We start from the raw sequence: 18,757 nt of genomic DNA on the forward strand, positions 1-18,757 counted from the left end.
TAGAGATAACCCATAGCTGGTCCGTCTTCACGTCAACCAATCAAAGTACCTTCACCAAAGGTATAGTTATTCTCAACTTCACACATTAATCTCAGAATTCACTTCTGAATACAATATCTACAATTTCTCTAGGCTTTCTTTTGTATACACGAGGATATGCATTCCACTCGTATGATGAAAACATTTTTTTCATTGTAGCTTTATTCTTTACTAAACTTTGTTGTGTCAAAAAATTCGTAGCAAATCTAGTAATTGCACTACGAATCAACTCAGAACCACTAGTGTATTTTATCATTAGGCTCAAAACTCATGCATGATTATAAATAAATTTAACAATTTTTGGTTTATACAATGGGCCGCACACAAAATTCAAAAGAATGACCCAATTTTTTTTGCCAATTATTTACCTATTGTCTTATAATTTGCTTCGTTATCAATAATGAATTGCAAAATATTTTGAGGTTCAACCTCTACAAAAACCTGATAAAAAACTCTAAGCAATACATCTGATGTTTTGGGTGTATCAGATAAATCAATTGATTCCTTTGGAGCAATATACAAGAAAATTTATCAAGGTCTTTAACTTTCTATCTGTCTACCTATCTGCCATGATGCTGCACTCAGTCTGTAATGCCCTGAAATTTTAACCCAAATTTTGAGGATTTTCTTTTATAACAACGAAAACAAGTAATACTATAAGGTTAAACATTCCGGAACATTATAGTGGAGAGCAAGCCATCATATTTATTTCATTTCATTATCAATGAATAATAACATCAAAGTTTTAATGACATGTTCTAAAAATGAACTCAAGCTGTCCCGGGAACAGTAAATCCAAAATCTCGATCGAAGCCTCATCCCGCAGTCGCTCATAAACACTACTCTTCACTTGAAAAATGGTAAATTTATAGGAATTAGACTACAACTGTCTAAGTAGGAATTACTGTAATTTTTCTTGCAGGTATATCATGTGTCAAGTATGTGAGGTGGGTGTCGTGTGTAATTTTCAACATATACAAAGAAAAAGTAAAGATCTATGCCACGACAGTCAATAATTTATAAGAAGCTAACTAGCAAGTAATATCGTTAGCAAAATTTAAATATCACATAGACACAAATTTCATTGCATGCTGAAATTAAATATTCACATGTCACAAATAACTGTATATGTATAAAATTATAAATCTATCACTACCTACTCAGATGTGATATCTAAGATGATCTAATTCAAATGTTTATCTTTAATTATCCCACGGGTACACGCGGGCCAAATCATCCGTAACGGAAAAGAACATTCGGGGGTTTATTACTCATGAATGTTTTATTAACCCGAACGTTCTAACCGAAACTGTAAATCCTAAGAGAGCGGTCAGTGACCGAGAGAACCTCCCAAAGACACAAACCAAAACATGATGCATCCCTAACTTCTGCAGAAGAACAAAGAGCTACCACCTAAGACACATTGGTAGTCTGGGTCTCTCAACTCCGAGGACTCGGAACCAACGAATCATTTTCGCTCGAAACAGTTAAACATGTCCCCAGAGTTTTGTACCACCTACCCTCTCCAAGGTAAGCCCGAATCTGAGTGGGTTAATCTTTTATTTCTTTAAATTACCCAAAGTACAGGGGCATTTCCCCAAACTACTATCATAGTAGTAGGTCCCCAACCTTAGTTATTTTACCAAGGCATACACGTTCCGATTTTCTTTTCATATTGATTACACAAACCCACTCAGAGTGCTCCGATACCTTTAAACCAGTCAAGTACACAAGCCCCGATACCTTTAAACCAGTCAAGCACACAAGCTCCAGTACCTTTAAACCAGTCGGGCAACTTAATTATATTCTCATTTTCACGTGAATTCACATTATAATTTCAATGGTCCATGCATGACCCTCAACACACTGACTTGACCCTCATATGTCCACAACAAGTTACCGGATCATCATTCTTCATTATATATATATATATATTTCAATAGTAAATTGCCACAACCTACTAATAGGTTTTAGATGATATACAACTTAATAAGCATTGAGCATTAAAGCATCTGCTGCTTAACAGTCATAAGAGAATATGCAGCAGCTTAACAGGTAAGAACATCGCAGGCATGATCAATATTTCAAATTCAGATTTTGTGATAATGTAAACATAGAAACCAAATCAGCAATCAATAAATTAAGTATGGACCGATCAAAACATTACCATAGTTTGAGTATTTCAAATTCAGAACTTGCAGTAATCTAGGCATAGAAACTAATTAGAACATGGTATAGTCTGAGTATTCCAAATGCAGAGCTTGCAGCAAATTATACATCGAAACTAATTAGCAACGAATAACCACAATATGCCCCACAGGTAATCATTTCGAAGTAAATTTCCTTTTATTAGCAGAATTCAGTATGCAGAGGTATATATAAATATATATCTATATTTGAATATCGCAGACAAGCTATGCCAATGACTAATCCTTTTTTTTTCACAGCATAAAGTATAATATGATAACCTATGACTTTTCTGTCAGGAGCAGTCTGTATAAGTCACTATGTATAGAACGATGCCAGTTCAACCCCTAATATTAATAGCAACACTCACCCCTACCCTATCAGAACTGAGACAATACCATGACCGAACTTCCTTGTTAAGCATACAAATTAGTAATTAGTAGAGCTAACATTGCATCCAAAGCTAGAGCATGTAAAAGTCGAATCTACAAGGCATATAGTAACACAAACTGTTTCTGTTAGAGAAACTGATACAAAAAAAATAACCCACCAGACCTACAGAAATACAAATGAAGATACATGCTAGATTCCCTTCTCTTGCCGGCCCGGATTCAAATCCTTTTTTTTTCTATCCTTTGATTATTTCCAAAGACTTAGTACACCCGAATGTTACTGTTATATGGTCTTGCTCACAGGTACATTGAAACAGAAAAATGATATCAAACGAACTATGCAGTTATACCCAATTAAGGGGTTTCAACACAGATTACCACAGACTAAAACACACGATTAATCTAAACCTAGCATCGAGTTAACACACAGTGTCATCTATCGTATTATTGGCTTACACATAATATTTCAACATGGCAGGCATTAGCTCGATTGAATCCCTCTTTTAGGTATCCAAAATCCCCAACTCAATCGATTTGGGATTTTCGGCACCATACGCCCAAAATCCCCTTTTTCCGTTAGTGATTTTTGGCCACCGACACAACATGCTCGAACCATGACATACCAAACAAGGAAAACAACAGAAAATCCTACCTCTTTCGGCGTGATGGTGGCTGCCGCCGCAAGAGGAGAGGTCCCGGGCTTCGGTACCTCCATTGCCGAGTTCCCCTGCCGTCATGCGTTCTTCCTCAAGTCGTGCGACAGAGAGAGGAGGAAGGTAATGAGTGAGGGAGGAAGTTGGGGAAACAGAGAGAGCGTGAGAGGAAGAGGAGAGTGGGAGGAAGAGAGAGGAGCGTGCGTGCTTTTATAGGAGGGTGGCCTCCCGAAAAGGGAGGAGGTCGTTACTGTGAAAAGGGAGTCCTTGATCTCTACGCAGACCTGTCACCATGAGAGAGAGAGAGAGAGAGAGAGAGAGAGAGAGAGAGAGAGAGTGCGTCAGACCTCTGTGGCTGCGCCCTTCATTCTATTAATATGTTGAGTATAAAAAATACTAGGGTACAAAAATACCCCTTAACAACATGCTAATTTACATTATACATTGATTGGGTTTGGACCCGATCCAATATATAAATCGGGTCGGGTCCTGCATATACATAATGACGACTTCTTTTCAGCCTCCCTCAAGTTGTGCATGGTCCTGAACCATGAACAACTTGCCTTTCAGAAACCAAAATCTGTCCTTTGTCAACCCTTTAGTAAGAATGTCAGCAACTTGTTCTTCAGTCGACACATACATGGGCTGAATCTCTTTATCTTCAACCTTTTTTCTAATAAAATGTTGATCTATTTCAATATGCTTTGCTCGACTATGGTGGATGGGATTGAAGGACATGTTGCTGACACTTTGATTGTCACACAGTAGCAGTGACCGAGCAATCAGTTCTCCCATTTCTGTCAGGAGATGTCTTATCCGTGTAGCCTCAGCCGTGGCAACAACCATCGATCTGTATTTAGCCTCAGTGCTTGACCTAGCAACCACTTTTTGTTTTCTACTGCTCCAGGATACCAAGTTTGGTCCAATGAAGCTGCAATAACCGGATATTGATCGCCGTTCATCTGGATCACCCGCCCAATCAGCATCAACATAAATGACGATCTCATGGCCCCCGCCTGGATCTAATTCTCTTTTCTTGTATACCAGCCCATCACCAACTGTACCCTTTAGGTAACGAAGTATACGTTTGACTGCTTCCATATGTGACATACGAGGTTCATGCATAAACTGATTAACCGAGTATACTATATCAGGTCTAGTAAAAGTCAGGTATTGCAATATGCCAACTAAGCTGCGATACTTAGTGGGATCTCCATATATATCCCCTTCCTTTGAACTCAGTTTCTGATGGATGACACTTGGAGTTGTTAACGGCTTACAATCTGTCATGCCCGCTCTGCTGAGAATGTCCAACGTATATTTGTGTTGAGTTAGGGTGAGTGTATCACTTCTTTTATCAACTTCTACCCCAAGAAAATATCGCAGCTCTCCCAAATCTTTCATCTTAAATCTCTGATTTAATAACTTCTTCACCCGCTCAATGTGACTTTTACAGTTCCCTGTGATGATGATGTCATCTACATATATCAATAGAAGAGTAGTGACACCTTGTTCATTGTGAATAAATAATGAGTGATCTAGAAGGGACCGTGAGAAGCCATGCCTTTGTATCTCTAGAGAAAAGCTGTCAAACCAGGAACGAGAAGCTTGTTTCAAACCATAGAGTGCTCTCTTTAACTTGCATACATTTTTTGGCGTCTCGTTCTGCATATCCAGTGGGTTGTTCCATGTAGACCTCCTCTTTTAAATCCCCGTGCAGAAATGCATTTTTTACATCCAGCTGGCTCGATGTCCATCCATGTTTAATGGCTAGACTCAACACAATGCGAATGGTCCCCATTTTAACTACAGGACTAAAAGTTTCATCGAAGTCTTGTCCTTCCTCTTGTGTGAATCCCTTGGCTACAAGTCTAGCCTTGTACCTTTCGATGCTCCCATCTGGCTTATACTTTATTTTGTACACCCATTTTGACCTAACAACATTTCTGTTTAGTGGTCTAGGTACAATCTCCCATGTCCCACATTCATGTAAGGCCTCCATTTCTTTATTCATTGCTTTTACCCATCTTCTAGAGCTCGCAGCTTGATAGAACATGAGGGGCTCATCCTCTTTACTTATGGATGTCAAGAACAACTGAAAATCCACTGAAATTTTTTTATAACTTACGCACCTGTCAAGCGGATGTCGAATCCGTGAGGATCTTCTGATATCCATCATCTGTGAAGCGGGATCAGATGGGTCCGTACTTGTACAAGAAATGAATGAGGGCTCTTTCTCTCGCCGGGTGTACATAACACCCTTATACCTTGTTGGCTCCAAGTAATGTGTAACAGTCTCTTCCGTTTGAGTTTCATTGGTTGATTCCTCGTGTGTCTCCTTCTGACTGCAATTTGCTGGACAGTCTACTTTACCATTGGAAAAGAGTTCTGAATTTAACCATGGGTAATATACCTCAACGCTGGGGCTTGAGTTATCAGCATGAATGGTTGAATTAGCAGTCTGATCATCAAAATTCAATTCATCGAAAATAGGTAGAAGCAAGTCTCGGCTAACAGAAAAGTAGAGAAAACAAGTTCACGTGTTGGATCAATTTCACGTGATAGAACTCAGCAAACAGAAAGAGAAAACAACAGAGAATAATGTATTAAATCAGCAGAAAATAGTTTCAGAACCCACAAAACAGCAGAGAATAATGTATTGAATCAACAGAGAATAGTTTCAGAACCCACGAAATTGCAGAGAATAATGTATTGAATCAACAGAAAATAGTTTCAGAACCCACGAAACAACAGAGAATCTGTCACCGTGAAACAAAAAATAGTTTCAAAACCCACGAAACAGCAGTGAATCTGTCACCGTGAAACCGAGATCAAGCTTTTCAAGCAGAGAATCTGTCATCGTGAAACCAAGATCAAGCTTTTCACACCCAGATTTGGTTAGATCCACGCTCCTGTCGACTTTCACGTTGATGGGATGAAAACGAGACAGTTGTTCACTCCCAGACGTCACGCTGCTCTGATACCATGTGAAAAGGGAGTCCTTGATCTCTACGCAGACCTGTCATCGTGAGAGAGAGAAAGAGAAAGAGAGAGAGAGAGATTCCAGAGAAAGTGCGTCAGACCTCTGTGGCTGCGCCCTTCATTCTATTAATATGTTGAGTATAAAAAATACTAGGGTACAGAAATACCCCTTAACAACATGCTAATTTACATTATACATTGATTGGGTCTGGACCCGATCCAATATATAAATCGGGTCGGGTCCTATATATACATAATGACGACTTCTTTTTAGTTACCCCCCCCTCGCCATCGGCGGCTGCGCATCCCCCACCCCCATCTTTTGGCATGCGTCTAACAATTTTTTATCGGGCAGGCCCTGTAGCGGCCCTGCCCTCTTAACTTAATTTTTTTTCTTTAATGAACTCTTAACAAGGGGCGCGACCCCGGATCCAGACCCGAGACCCGGGATCCAGCCGCGGGTTTGGACCTGCGCCACCTTTGCGATGTGGGTCTGCAGGTTGGATCCAACTGTGGATCCAAATATATTTTATTGTTATATTATTTATTATTTTATTTTTCTAATACATGTGTATGATATTATATATATATGGACCTCCAATTGATATGGATCCTGGATCCAAAAATTTTCTCTTCATTACACGATTGAAACTATGGATCCAAATGATGTAATTTGGATCCAAACCTTCAGTAGATGAATATGGCTCCAAAATAAATTATTATGGATTCTAATTAGGGTTTTTCTTAAGACCCGTTTTAAAATTCATGGATCCCTACAATTCATCCAGGATCCAATATCAATTCTAACCCGGATATTGAGGATCCGAAATCAGAGGTCCAAACAAGAGATTGAAATTTACTGTTAGATATCCACATAATATATTTGTGATCCAATATCTACGATTCGAATAGAATATTAGGGATTTGACATTGAAGATCCAAACAGGATATCCGAGATCTAAATACAAATAAACAATAAAAATAACCTCGTACCAGCTTAACGACCTAAATTTCAAGTTTATTTATCTGATAAAATTCACGGGTATTACCAAGTCTCTCTCCATTACTGCCTCATTTCATCACAATGTACCTTAACTTCTTTCGCATTAGCATCTAAAATATTTCTTCTTAACGAATGATATGAAGGCATCTTGTATCCAGGCATACTGGTTATGACATCTGCCGTGGGGTTGTCATCAACCTCTTGCTCCTTAAAAGCAATCACATATACATGCATGCATTCCCATGCCTTACAATACAATATAAAACACATGCCACACATACTTATGTACACTATGTCACTACATAGGTTCCTTGAACCACCCACTCCTTTTTATGAGCATCAATGAGTGCATATGTGCATTTTATGCCTTATAGCACCACATAAACATGTTATATCATGCTTCATGCCATGAAAACGATCAATATCATGACCACATTAACATCATAGTCACATTACAATCTCGTGATAGCATATCATCTCACATCATGCTTCATTATTATGAGCACATTCAATATCGTGACAGCAAATACATCATGCTTAACATAAAAAACACATGACAACCTCCTGATAGTGTATCATTGTAAAAGTATCTCCAAACAAGATACTAAGATCAAGACCTTAATATTCTTGATAATAAACCCGGCACACATGCACAATAAGAACACTTTAGAACACTTGTGCACAAAAGCACAACTCACAAAAACTCACAAATGCACAAAGGCATAAAAAATATTGGAATCACTTTATTGAGCACTTGGGCTTTGACTCAAAGCCATGAGAAATACAAGAGGGGGAAGCCCCTATTTATAAGAGAGAAAAGGAGCAACATAGGGGGGCTCCCAAGAGAGTCGTTGGGAGCCCCCAACGGTCACATATGTGACCGTTGGAGGCTCCCCAACGACTCTTTGAGGAGCCTCCCTATGTGGCACAAAAAAAACAAAAAAAGCAAAAAAGAAAAAGGAAAAAAGAAAAAGCAAAAAGAAAAGGAAAAAGCTAAGTTACAAGCATATTCCAAAATGGAATATGCGTAAAACAGGAATTTACAGAAATACCTTTTTGGGTGAATAAGAATATATATATATATATATAAATTTATATAAATATATATATATATACATATATACATAGTATATATGTATATATATCTATATAGATATGAATATAAATATATATGAGATTACAAATATCGATACATAATTTAACATCCCCCCTCAAACTTAGGGCAAGATGACCGAGAGTTTGCCAAGGAGAAAGTTGAATCTTGGGGCACATAAGGCTTTGGTGAAAAAATCTGCCAACTGATATTCTGAAGTAACATAAGGTAGATCAATGACTCCTTTTAAGTAGGCTTCATGAACATAGTGACAGTCTATTTCAATGTGCTTCGTCCGCTCATGGAAAGTATGATTTTTGGCAATGTATATTGCACTCTTGTTATCACAACATAACTTAGTGGGCCCTTCAATAGTGATCCCCATGTCTTCAAGCAGCTGATGAATCCATACAATTTCCATGGTAGTAGTTGCCATGACACGATATTCAGCTTCAGTCGAAGATAGAGAAACTTGTTGTTGTTTCTTACATCTCCATGAAATTAAAGAATCACCTAAGAATACACAAAAACCAGTGGTGGAGTGACGGTTATTTAGGTCATCTCCCCAATCAGAGTCAGTATAAGCAATTAATTTTAACTCAGAAGAGGATGACAAAAAAACTCCCTTATTAAGAGTATGCTTTAGGTATCTTACAACACGTAAGACGACACTCATATGAATAGAAGTTGGTACATGCTGAAACTGACTTGCCGTATGCACTGCATGTGAGATATCTGGTCTGGTAATACTCAGATACATCAACGATTCTACAAGTTGTTTGTAAGGAGTAAGATCGGAGAGAAGAACACCATCATCAATCTTCATTTTAGCTCCTACTATAGCAGGAGTTTCACAAACTTTATCGTCTGTAATACCTGACATGTCAATAATCTCAGATGCAAGCTTAGTTTGAGACAAAAAATACCCTCTATGAGAGTATGCAACCTCAATACCCAAGAAATAAGTTAAAAAACCCAAGTCAGACATTTCAAACTTATCCTTTAAAATCGATTTTATGCTTTTAATCCCTTTAGAATCACTTCCGGTTATAAGCATGTCATCCACATATAGAAGTAGAATAACAATTCCTGCATTAGATTTTCTAACAAACAAAGCAGTATCAGTAAAACAGGATGAAAAACCATTTTCTAACATTACGGAGTTAAACCTATCATACCAAGCCTTGGGGGTTTGTTTCATACCATAAAGTGCCTTTCGAAGGCGAAACACTTTTCCTTTAGGAGACTCCATTCCAGGAGGAGCATCCATATACACTTCTTCGTTTAGATCTTCGTTCAAAAAAGCATTCTTAACATCCATTTGATAGATGTTCCATTTGTTGATTGAAATAACGGTTATAAGACATCGGACGATAACCATTCGAGCTACCGGGGCAAAGGTCTCTTCATAATCAATCCCATATTCTTGACTATATCCTTTTGCAACTAAACAGACCTTGTATCTCTCGAGGGACCCATCACTCTTAGTCTTAACCTTAAACACCCATCTACACCCTATTGCTTTCTTATCTTTAGGGAGGTCTTGAAATTCCCATGTCTTTGCTCTCTTTAGAGCTTCAAGTTCATTATCCATAGCGACTATCCATTCCGAACATTTTCGTGCTTCCTCGAAGTTTCTAGGTTCTATGTAAGAGTGAATGGCGCTTAGAGAGACTCTATATTTAGGTGAAAAAGACTCATATGAGATGAACCTAGAGGGGGATTTTCTCTGTCTTTCGGTCCTACGAAGGTTTTCCTCACTTTGAGGAGTAGTCCCACTAGCATCATCATATCTTTCGAGGGCACTTCTGAAAGTATTCCTATCTCTATGAGTGTAGGTTATGGGATCTCTATGCGGTTCCTCATTGACATGTTGATGAAACGTTGGGGGCACAAAATTGGTTTCATTATTACTTGAGTCATTTTGATTTGACTCATCATCACTAGTATCATCATCTTCAGTCAATAGATCAAACAAAAAAAAAATAGTCTATATTCTCGTCATTAAATTCAAATTTTTCGAAACCACTGATATTTTCCAAGAAGCTTACATTTCTGGAAACATATAGTTTATCATTTTTAATATCATGACAACGAAAACCTTTTTGAGTTTCGGAATAACCAAGAAAGGCACAAGGAATGGCCTTGGGGGAGAGTTTGTCATTTTTATCAGTAAGGACAAAACATTTACATCCAAAAACCCTTAACCTGCTATAATCAGGTTCTTTTTCGTATAATTTTTCAAATGGGGAAACCTTGTTCAAGTTTTTTGATGAGAGTCTATTTATGAGATAGACTGATGTAAGGGTTGCCTCAACCCAGAGTCTTTTCAGAATATTTTATGAAATGAGCAAAGTTCGTGTTGTTTCAATAATATGCCTATGTTTTCGTTCAGCCAACCCATTTTGTTGTGGGGTTTTAGGACAAGACTTTTGATAGAGAGTACCATGATTTTCAAGATAACTTTTGAATTCATTGGAAAGATATTCGCCACCCGAATCGGTTCTAAGAATTTTTAAACTTCCATTGAATTGAGAAAACTTCATGTTTATGTTTAAGAAAATATATCCAACTAAATCTAGTGTAATCATCCACAAAGATAACATAGTATGAGAAACCTCCTTTAGATATCACTGGAGCCGGACCCCATACATCGTAGTGAATAATTTCAAAAAATTTTGTTGTAAACATGGATCTTTGAGAAAAAGGAAGACTTCATTTTCCCAAGAATACATTCGTTACATACAAAATTTTCATTACAAAGATGCTTAATAAAAGGCAAATAAGAGATTTTAACAATGTTGGGATGACCCAATCTCTTATGCCATACATGAATATATTTGTTTTGAGCAACATTACAAAATTGATTCTTGGGAATTTTGAGAAAATCAACATAGTAGAGGTCTCCTCTCCTAGAGCCTTCCCCAATCAACTTCCCGGACTGGCGATCCTGTACCCAACATTTATCAGAAGAGAATTTTATATCGCAACCATAGTTCGAGAGTTGAGAAACCGAGAGTAAATTTAAGTTTAGTTTTGGTATAAGACGAATTTTTGGAATAAAGAAGTCTTGTTTTTCAAAATTGCCTATTCCTTTAATTTCAAGAGGTGTTCCATCCGCCGTTGAGACAAAAGATGGAAGAGAATTTTTAGAAAAATCAGAAAGAAAACAAGAACTTGGAGTCCTGTGAAATGAAGCACCGGAATCTAGGAGCCAAGATGTCTTACCAAGAGAGGAGGAGGATGACATAGCGGCTTCGGAAATGCCTCCTTTGAGAAGAGGTTGAAGAGCATTCACAATTTGTTGAAGGGAAAGAGACTCATTTGATGAAGAAGGTCGTTTCTCTGGTTGGGATGCCATAGCCGCGGCAAGAATTTTCTTTCATTTGGGGCAAATGGGTTTGATATGCCCGGGTTCTTTACAAAAATGACAAGTTAATTTGCTATAGTCTCTTTTGCCATATCGGTCATTTCCTCCTTGACCTTGATTTTCGAAATGAGGAGGTTTGTAGGCCTTCATATTATTCCCAGGTCTTGACACAACATTAACTGCTTCATAATCATTTTGAGAAGGTGCAACAAGGATGCTAGGATTATTTTTACTAATCTCTATACGGGTTTCCTCACCACTTAGCTTAGTGATAACATCTTCAATAGAGGGAGATGTGAAGGCGGATAAAAGAGAGGACCGAATTTGTTCAAATTCGGGTCTAAGACCATTTAGAAAATTGAAGAATCGATCTTCCTCTAGTTGTTTGTGTCTTAACTCGATTGCTTCTCTGCTCCATTTTGGTTCGAGCATAGCGAACTCATCCCAAATAGATGATAGTTCGGCAAAATATTCCCGAATAGACAAATCGCTTTGTTGAAGGGTCAATGCCTTCTTTTGGAGGTAATATTTGTGAGATAAGTCCTTAAAGTATACATTTTTTCAAGGTACAACCAAGCTTCAGAGGCCTTTTTAAACTTAATGATGTTGGCGTTGATCTTGGTTTCTACGGATGAAAAAATCCAAGACAAGATTTTGAAGTTCTTCATCTCCCACTCATCATGCCTTTTGGAATAATCTTCAAGGGCCTTTTGTCTATCTTCACCTTCAAGAATCTTAATATCCCCCTTTTCTATGATTGTAAGTTTGGGTTCGGGTTCCAATATCGAACCTTGAACGTACCCCCAAAGACCTTTCCCTTTGATATGGGCTTCCATATTGCCGGCCCAAACATGGTAGTTCGAACCACTAAGTTTAAAACCAAGGGAGAAGTGAGAGTCTTTTTCACCCATTAGAGAAGGAAGAGGATAGAAAATAACGCGTACCTCAAATGATTTTCAAACCTTTCTTGACAAAAGATGCTTCTAAAATATTGCCCGAAGGAGATGATTCACTTCAAAACTTCAATAACTTGAAGGCACATTTTCCGAGGCACTTCAAAAGTAAAGAGATGCACAATCCTCCTTCTTCAACGAGGCTCTGATACCATGTAAAAGTATCTCTAAACAAGATACTAAGATCAAGACCTTAATATTCTTGATAATAAACCCGGCACACATGCACAATAAGAACACTTTAGAACACTTGTGCACAAAAGCACAACTCACAAAAACTCACAAATGCACAAAGGCATAAAAAATATTGGAATCACTTTATTGAGCACTTGGGCTTTGACTCAAAGCCATGAGAAATACAAGAGGGGGAAGCCCCTATTTATAAGAGAGAAAAGGAGCAACATAGGGGGGCTCCCAAGAGAGTCGTTGGGAGCCCCCAACGGTCACATATGTGACCGTTGGAGGCTCCCCAACGACTCTTTGAGGAGCCTCCCTATGTGGCACAAAAAACAAAAAAAGCAAAAAAGAAAAAGGAAAAAAGAAAAAGCAAAAAGAAAAGGAAAAAACTAAGTTACAAGCATATTCCAAAATGGAATATGCGTAAAACAGGAATTTACAGAAATACCCTTTTGGGTGAATAAGAAAATATATATATATATATATATTTATTTATATAAATATATATATATATATATATATATATATATATATTTATATAAATATATATAGATATATATACATATATACATATATACATATATACATATATACATAATATATATGTATATATATCTATATAGATATGAATATAAATATATATGAGATTACAAATATCGATACATAATTTAACAATCATCTCATGCTTCAGATCATGGAAAACATGTAATATCATGACAACATATATTTAATCTAAAATTCTATGCACATTTTATAGTACACACATAGGTATTGAATCTGAAATTATGTGCTCATAATGATGGTACACATCACCTTACCACAAATTTGATTCTTGGTGCCCACAAGCATGGCACTTAATTCACATTCATAACTGAAATTAAATGCTTTATAAACATAGCACACACGTGTACTTTTAATCTGATTTTTGGTGCCCATAAGCATCACACTCAATTCGCATTCCTAATTGAAATTAAATGCTTCATAAACATAGCACACACATGTGCTTTGAATCTGATTTTTTATGCTCGTAAGCATGACACTCGATTCACATTCATAACTTAAATTAAATGCTTCATAAACATAGCACGCACATATGCTTTGAATCTGATTTTTGATGCCTATAAGCATGACACTCAATGCACATTTATAACTGAATTTTAATGTTCATAATCATGGCACAAGCATGTGCCTTAAATCTGGTTTTTTGTTGCTCATAAACATGACACTCAACGCACATTCATAACTGAATTTTAATGTTCATAATCATCGCACAAACATGTGCCTTAAATATGATTTTTGGTGCCCATAAGCATGGCACACAATATGTTCCTAAACTGAATTAAAGTGCATATAATTCTTCCACAAAAACCGATTTTTGGGTTTCTCAAAACACCTTTGTAAAACTGATTTTTATAGTCACTTTCAAAAATTCAGATTTTCATAACCATGATTTCGCATGCATATAAGATGCATGAAGACATGATTGAAACCCATGTATACATGTAGAACATTATTCCAACACTTATTAAGATTTCGGATTTGCATGTAATCACCTTAACCATGCATGTATAATTTAGATTTGGGAAAACCCCCAAATCCTACACATGTACATGATCTAATTCATGAAATTTAACTTTCCTACATTCATATAAAATTCAGTTTTGCATGAAAAAATAGTTAATCATGCATATAAAATTCAGATTTAGGAAAACCCCCAAATCTTACACATGTACATGATCTAATTCATGGAATTGAACATTCCTACATTCATAATTCAGTTTAGCATGAAAACATAATTAATCATGCATAAAAAATTCAGATTTCGGCAAACCCCAAAATCCTAAACATGTACATGATCTGATTCTTGGAATTGAACATTCCTACATTAAAATTTAGTTTTGCATGAAAACATAGTTAATCATGCATATAAAATTCAAATTTGGGAAAACACCCAAATCCTACATGATTTAATTCATGGAATTTAACATTCCTACATTCATATAAAATTCAATTTTGCATGAAAACATAATTAATCATGCATATAAAATTCAGATTTGGAAAAACCCTCAAATCCTACACGTGTACATGATCTAATTCATGGAATTTAACATTCCTACATTCATATAAAATTCAGTTGAGCATGAAAACATATTTAATCATGCATATAAAATCTAGATTTGGGAAACCCCCAAAATCCTACACATGTACATTATCTAATTCATGAAATTGAACATTCTAACATGGAATTAAAATTCAGATTTACATGAAATTCTAATTCTAATATGTAATTAACCTAGATTAGCATGCTTTGGAGCTCTACAACCATGCAAGGTTAGAGTATCCCCTACCTTTTGTTGAATTCTCACAAAAATCAAGAGAGAATTCCCGAAATTGTACAAGAGAGAGCCTCCAAAACCGTGGATGTGTGGGAGATAGAGAGACTCCAAAGTCGTGGATGTGTGGGAGATAAAGAAACTCCAAAAAAAAATCGTGGATGTGTGGGAGAGAGAGAGCCTCCAAAATCGAATTAGGTGAAGCTTCTTCTTCTTGGGCACACCTTCAATCCGGAATGATAGAGCTTCCTTCCTCAAATTCGACTATGGTGAAGCTCCTCCAAAACTTGGATATGGCAACTCCTTGGTGAAAAGGTAAAACACTTAGCGAGTGAGGCAAAACTCCACTCCAAAAATTGTGAATGGGAGAGAGAGCACAAGAGTTGTGAGCTATGTCACATAGGTGCGGGTGCGGATGTGGATGTGGCAATGCGGCACTTTAAAAAAACTTGGGTGCAAGGGTGCAGGGAGGATATATATATATATATATATAATTTTTAACAGTTTTAAGTTAACAGTACGTGTATTTGTGTGCATTTATGTATTTATATATATATATAATATAGATAAAAATGAACTTGATTAGGGTTAACTGAATGTACTTTTGGATAGAAATGGACCTTAGTGTGGTTGACTTCACCTAAAACAAAGGAAGCTGTGTCCAAGTATTGCACCCGCCTGGGTGCAGGTGCGATGCGGGTGCGGTGCCCTGTTAGAAGAGTCTGTGTAACAGGTTGTGAGTGAGATTTGATGTGAGATGAAGATGGAGGGCTTCTCTCTTCCGAGATGATTCTTGGTTCGCTTCTAAGTCGTCCTCCACTTCTCACTTCCTAAAATTTTAGAAGTGCCTCACTTCCTGCTCTAGCTTCCTCGACTGGCTACTCTGTTTATAATAAAGAATGAGTGTATTTTTCTATTCCTTTCCATGGGTGTTATATTGGATTTGAATAAGATTTTAGATCAATCTATATTGATTGAATTGTCTCTATTATGTTGTTGCTAGCAAATACCACTATTTTTTGTTTTGGATTTTCCAGACCATTCTTGCAGGAAATAGGCCTTGAAGATTTTGTTTTTGTCATATATTTAACTCTAAATTATGGCATGATGAATTTTGTTGAAGGTATGCTGTATCATCAATATGGCACCTGCAAGATACTTTATGTTTGTTTTTCCTATGTGCTTGTCTTTTGAATTCATTCATTGGATGCATCCATGAATCAACTGATGATGTGAGAGTAGCTGATTCACATTTCAACTGGTAACACTCTTACAAAATGTTCCTGCCAGCTGATGGCAACTGTGATTTCTTTGGGCAGCTACATTGGGATCAAACAGGTGGTATTTGGTGGCCAAGAATTCGAGGATTGGAAGGAAGGGCTCTCATCCGATGATTCTGGTTATAGCACTCACAAGATATAAGGTCCATAATGCGTTAAATTTTGCACTGGATGTGTTGCATTAAGCATGCCCATTACTTTCTATGGATAGTGCAATTGAGTAGTTGAAGGATGGATGAACAAGCAAGCGGAAGCACGATGACTGCTTCAATAGATTCAAGCCTGTAGACCTGGTTACTATTACGACGACTGCTTCAATAAATTCAAGCCTCTAGACCTGGTTACTTGTTTATTTTCTGACCATGGCAGAAGTGGCACTCTAGTCCTATGAAATTGCAGTCAATGGAGCACACTGCTAACCTGAGCAATTTTTCTTTGAATCACCACCATCTGTGCGCAATTTCCATAGTGCAGGTGGTCGAAAAGGAACTTTTGGAAGTGTACACTAGCATAGTCTTGAGAACCACCAATCGGTGCTTAATTTCTCTTGTACAAATTTATAATGTCATCTCTCTCTCTCTCATGCCGGTGTATACAGGAACAAATTAGAGAAGAATAACAAGACTCAGAGAAACAATGCCTAATCATGTTCTGCACATGTGAAGAGCTGGAACTCTTCATGAAATGACTTATTTCTTTCTGTTGATGCATTTGTTCCTCATCATGCGTTTTCATCTTCATTGATGCAAGCCTATACAGCTACACCAACTTTGTGCTAGATTGTTTACGGTCTGTATATGTCTGCATTTGGGGTGTTTTTTTTTTTTTGTAGACGGGAAAAACCTGGCGCAAGCCAGGGACTAGGTCCGGAACTGGTTGTCTTGCCAAATAACCCCTGCACCGCTGCCTGCCCTCAGGAGAGTACTGCCTGCATCAACTTGCACACATGTATATGTAAATGGCTAGTTTCAAGCTGGGGACGTGAGGTTAGTACAACTGTGATTGTATACTATCGCTCTATACATGAACACGTGCGATGCCGTTCCACACTAATCAATAGAATTTGTAGTTTGGTATGAAGAATTCGCTCGAGAGTTTGAGTTCATTATAGATTATTAGGGCCCGTTTGTTTCAAGGTTTGTGGGTTTGAGAAGCGTGCCCTTCTAAACTTTCATCCAGCGTGGATAAGTTGTGGGAAAAACCTTCCCCACGGGGGAATGATATGATTTGTGCAAAACGGCCCATGGTGCATGAGCTGGCTCCCAAGAAAGTTTATGGATTTGGAAAAATGAATGTCATCAGTTTCAGGAATCGGTGGCTACCGCTTCAGTTGAGTGCAAATAACAATGACAGGTCTCGCCTCCCCTCTGATTTTCGCAAGCTACCTACTCAAACACCATTCTGGCATTCTCTCTAAAAGCCACTGGCTCTGAAACCGAGCCTGATGGGTACCTTTTCTCCATTGCATTTACGTTGTGCTTGTTGAAAATTTTATATGGCCTTGGCATAACTTTTGATGAAATTCATGAATATTCAAATATTGACGTGATTATGTTCATAAACTGTTGTTAGGGTATTGCATGCAACTATAACTTATATAAGACCTTATCATTGTTTTATCAGTTTTGGTTGGGAAATGAACTCATTTAGACATTTGTATAAGTAGTGTCAATTTGGACATGGGGAGAAAACCACTTCTTCAGAACTGCTTTTGATGTCTCACAAATCAGGTTAGGAGTATAAGCTTGAATGAGTTAGGGTGATGTAGTGTATCTTATTCTTTTTCTGCAGTAGGGTCTCATGAAGATGAGGCCTTTAAGAGATAGACTTACTCACGGTGCCAGTGTGAAAAAATTATCCAAATACGTGACAGAGATTGTGAAGCATGCGATACACATGCTTACGTAGGCTTGACATTGTCTCTTTGTTAGTTGGGCAATTTGATATGGGTGGGGCAAGTAGCCCTATTGAGAGGCAATAGTTAATAATCACACTCGTTAGTAAACTTTGAGATAAGTATAGCTACGTGAACTTTAGTCTTAGACAATCAACATGTTCTATATTAGTAATGTATGTCTATATACTAGGTGAGCGAAACTTTTCTGATGCTTGTAATAGTAACTAGCGTGAGCGCATTATATTAAGTTCAGACCTTTAGTACGTCTTTCAATGTAGTACGAGTTAGTATATTAGTAAATATGCAAATAATGAGTCAAAGTTGTAATTTGCCAAATAAGTTTTTTTTTGTAAAATCTTGTTTTGGGAACATGCTTATAATTATTGTGTTTGTCAAAT

The 18,757-nt window shown here is 37.3% G+C and overlaps 1 protein-coding gene across 1 annotated transcript in view; it reads left to right on the forward strand.

The window, feature by feature from the left end:
• LOC149830055 (oxidoreductase/transition metal ion-binding protein (DUF3531)) overlaps positions 1-17,183 on the forward strand; it is a 47,171-nt gene extending 29,988 nt beyond the window's left edge. The window contains exon 7 of the mRNA XM_090016284.1: positions 16,502-17,183. Within this exon, the coding sequence (XP_089872410.1) occupies positions 16,502-16,604 (103 nt within the window). The 3' untranslated portion in view covers positions 16,605-17,183. The remainder of the gene's footprint in view (positions 1-16,501) is intronic.
• The last annotated feature ends 1,574 nt before the right edge of the window (positions 17,184-18,757 follow it).

The sequence above is a fragment of the Nuphar pumila genome, chromosome 8, assembly GCF_984573655.1.
Source record: "Nuphar pumila chromosome 8, dmNupPumi1.hap1.1, whole genome shotgun sequence".
NCBI lineage: Eukaryota > Viridiplantae > Streptophyta > Magnoliopsida > Nymphaeales > Nymphaeaceae > Nuphar > Nuphar pumila.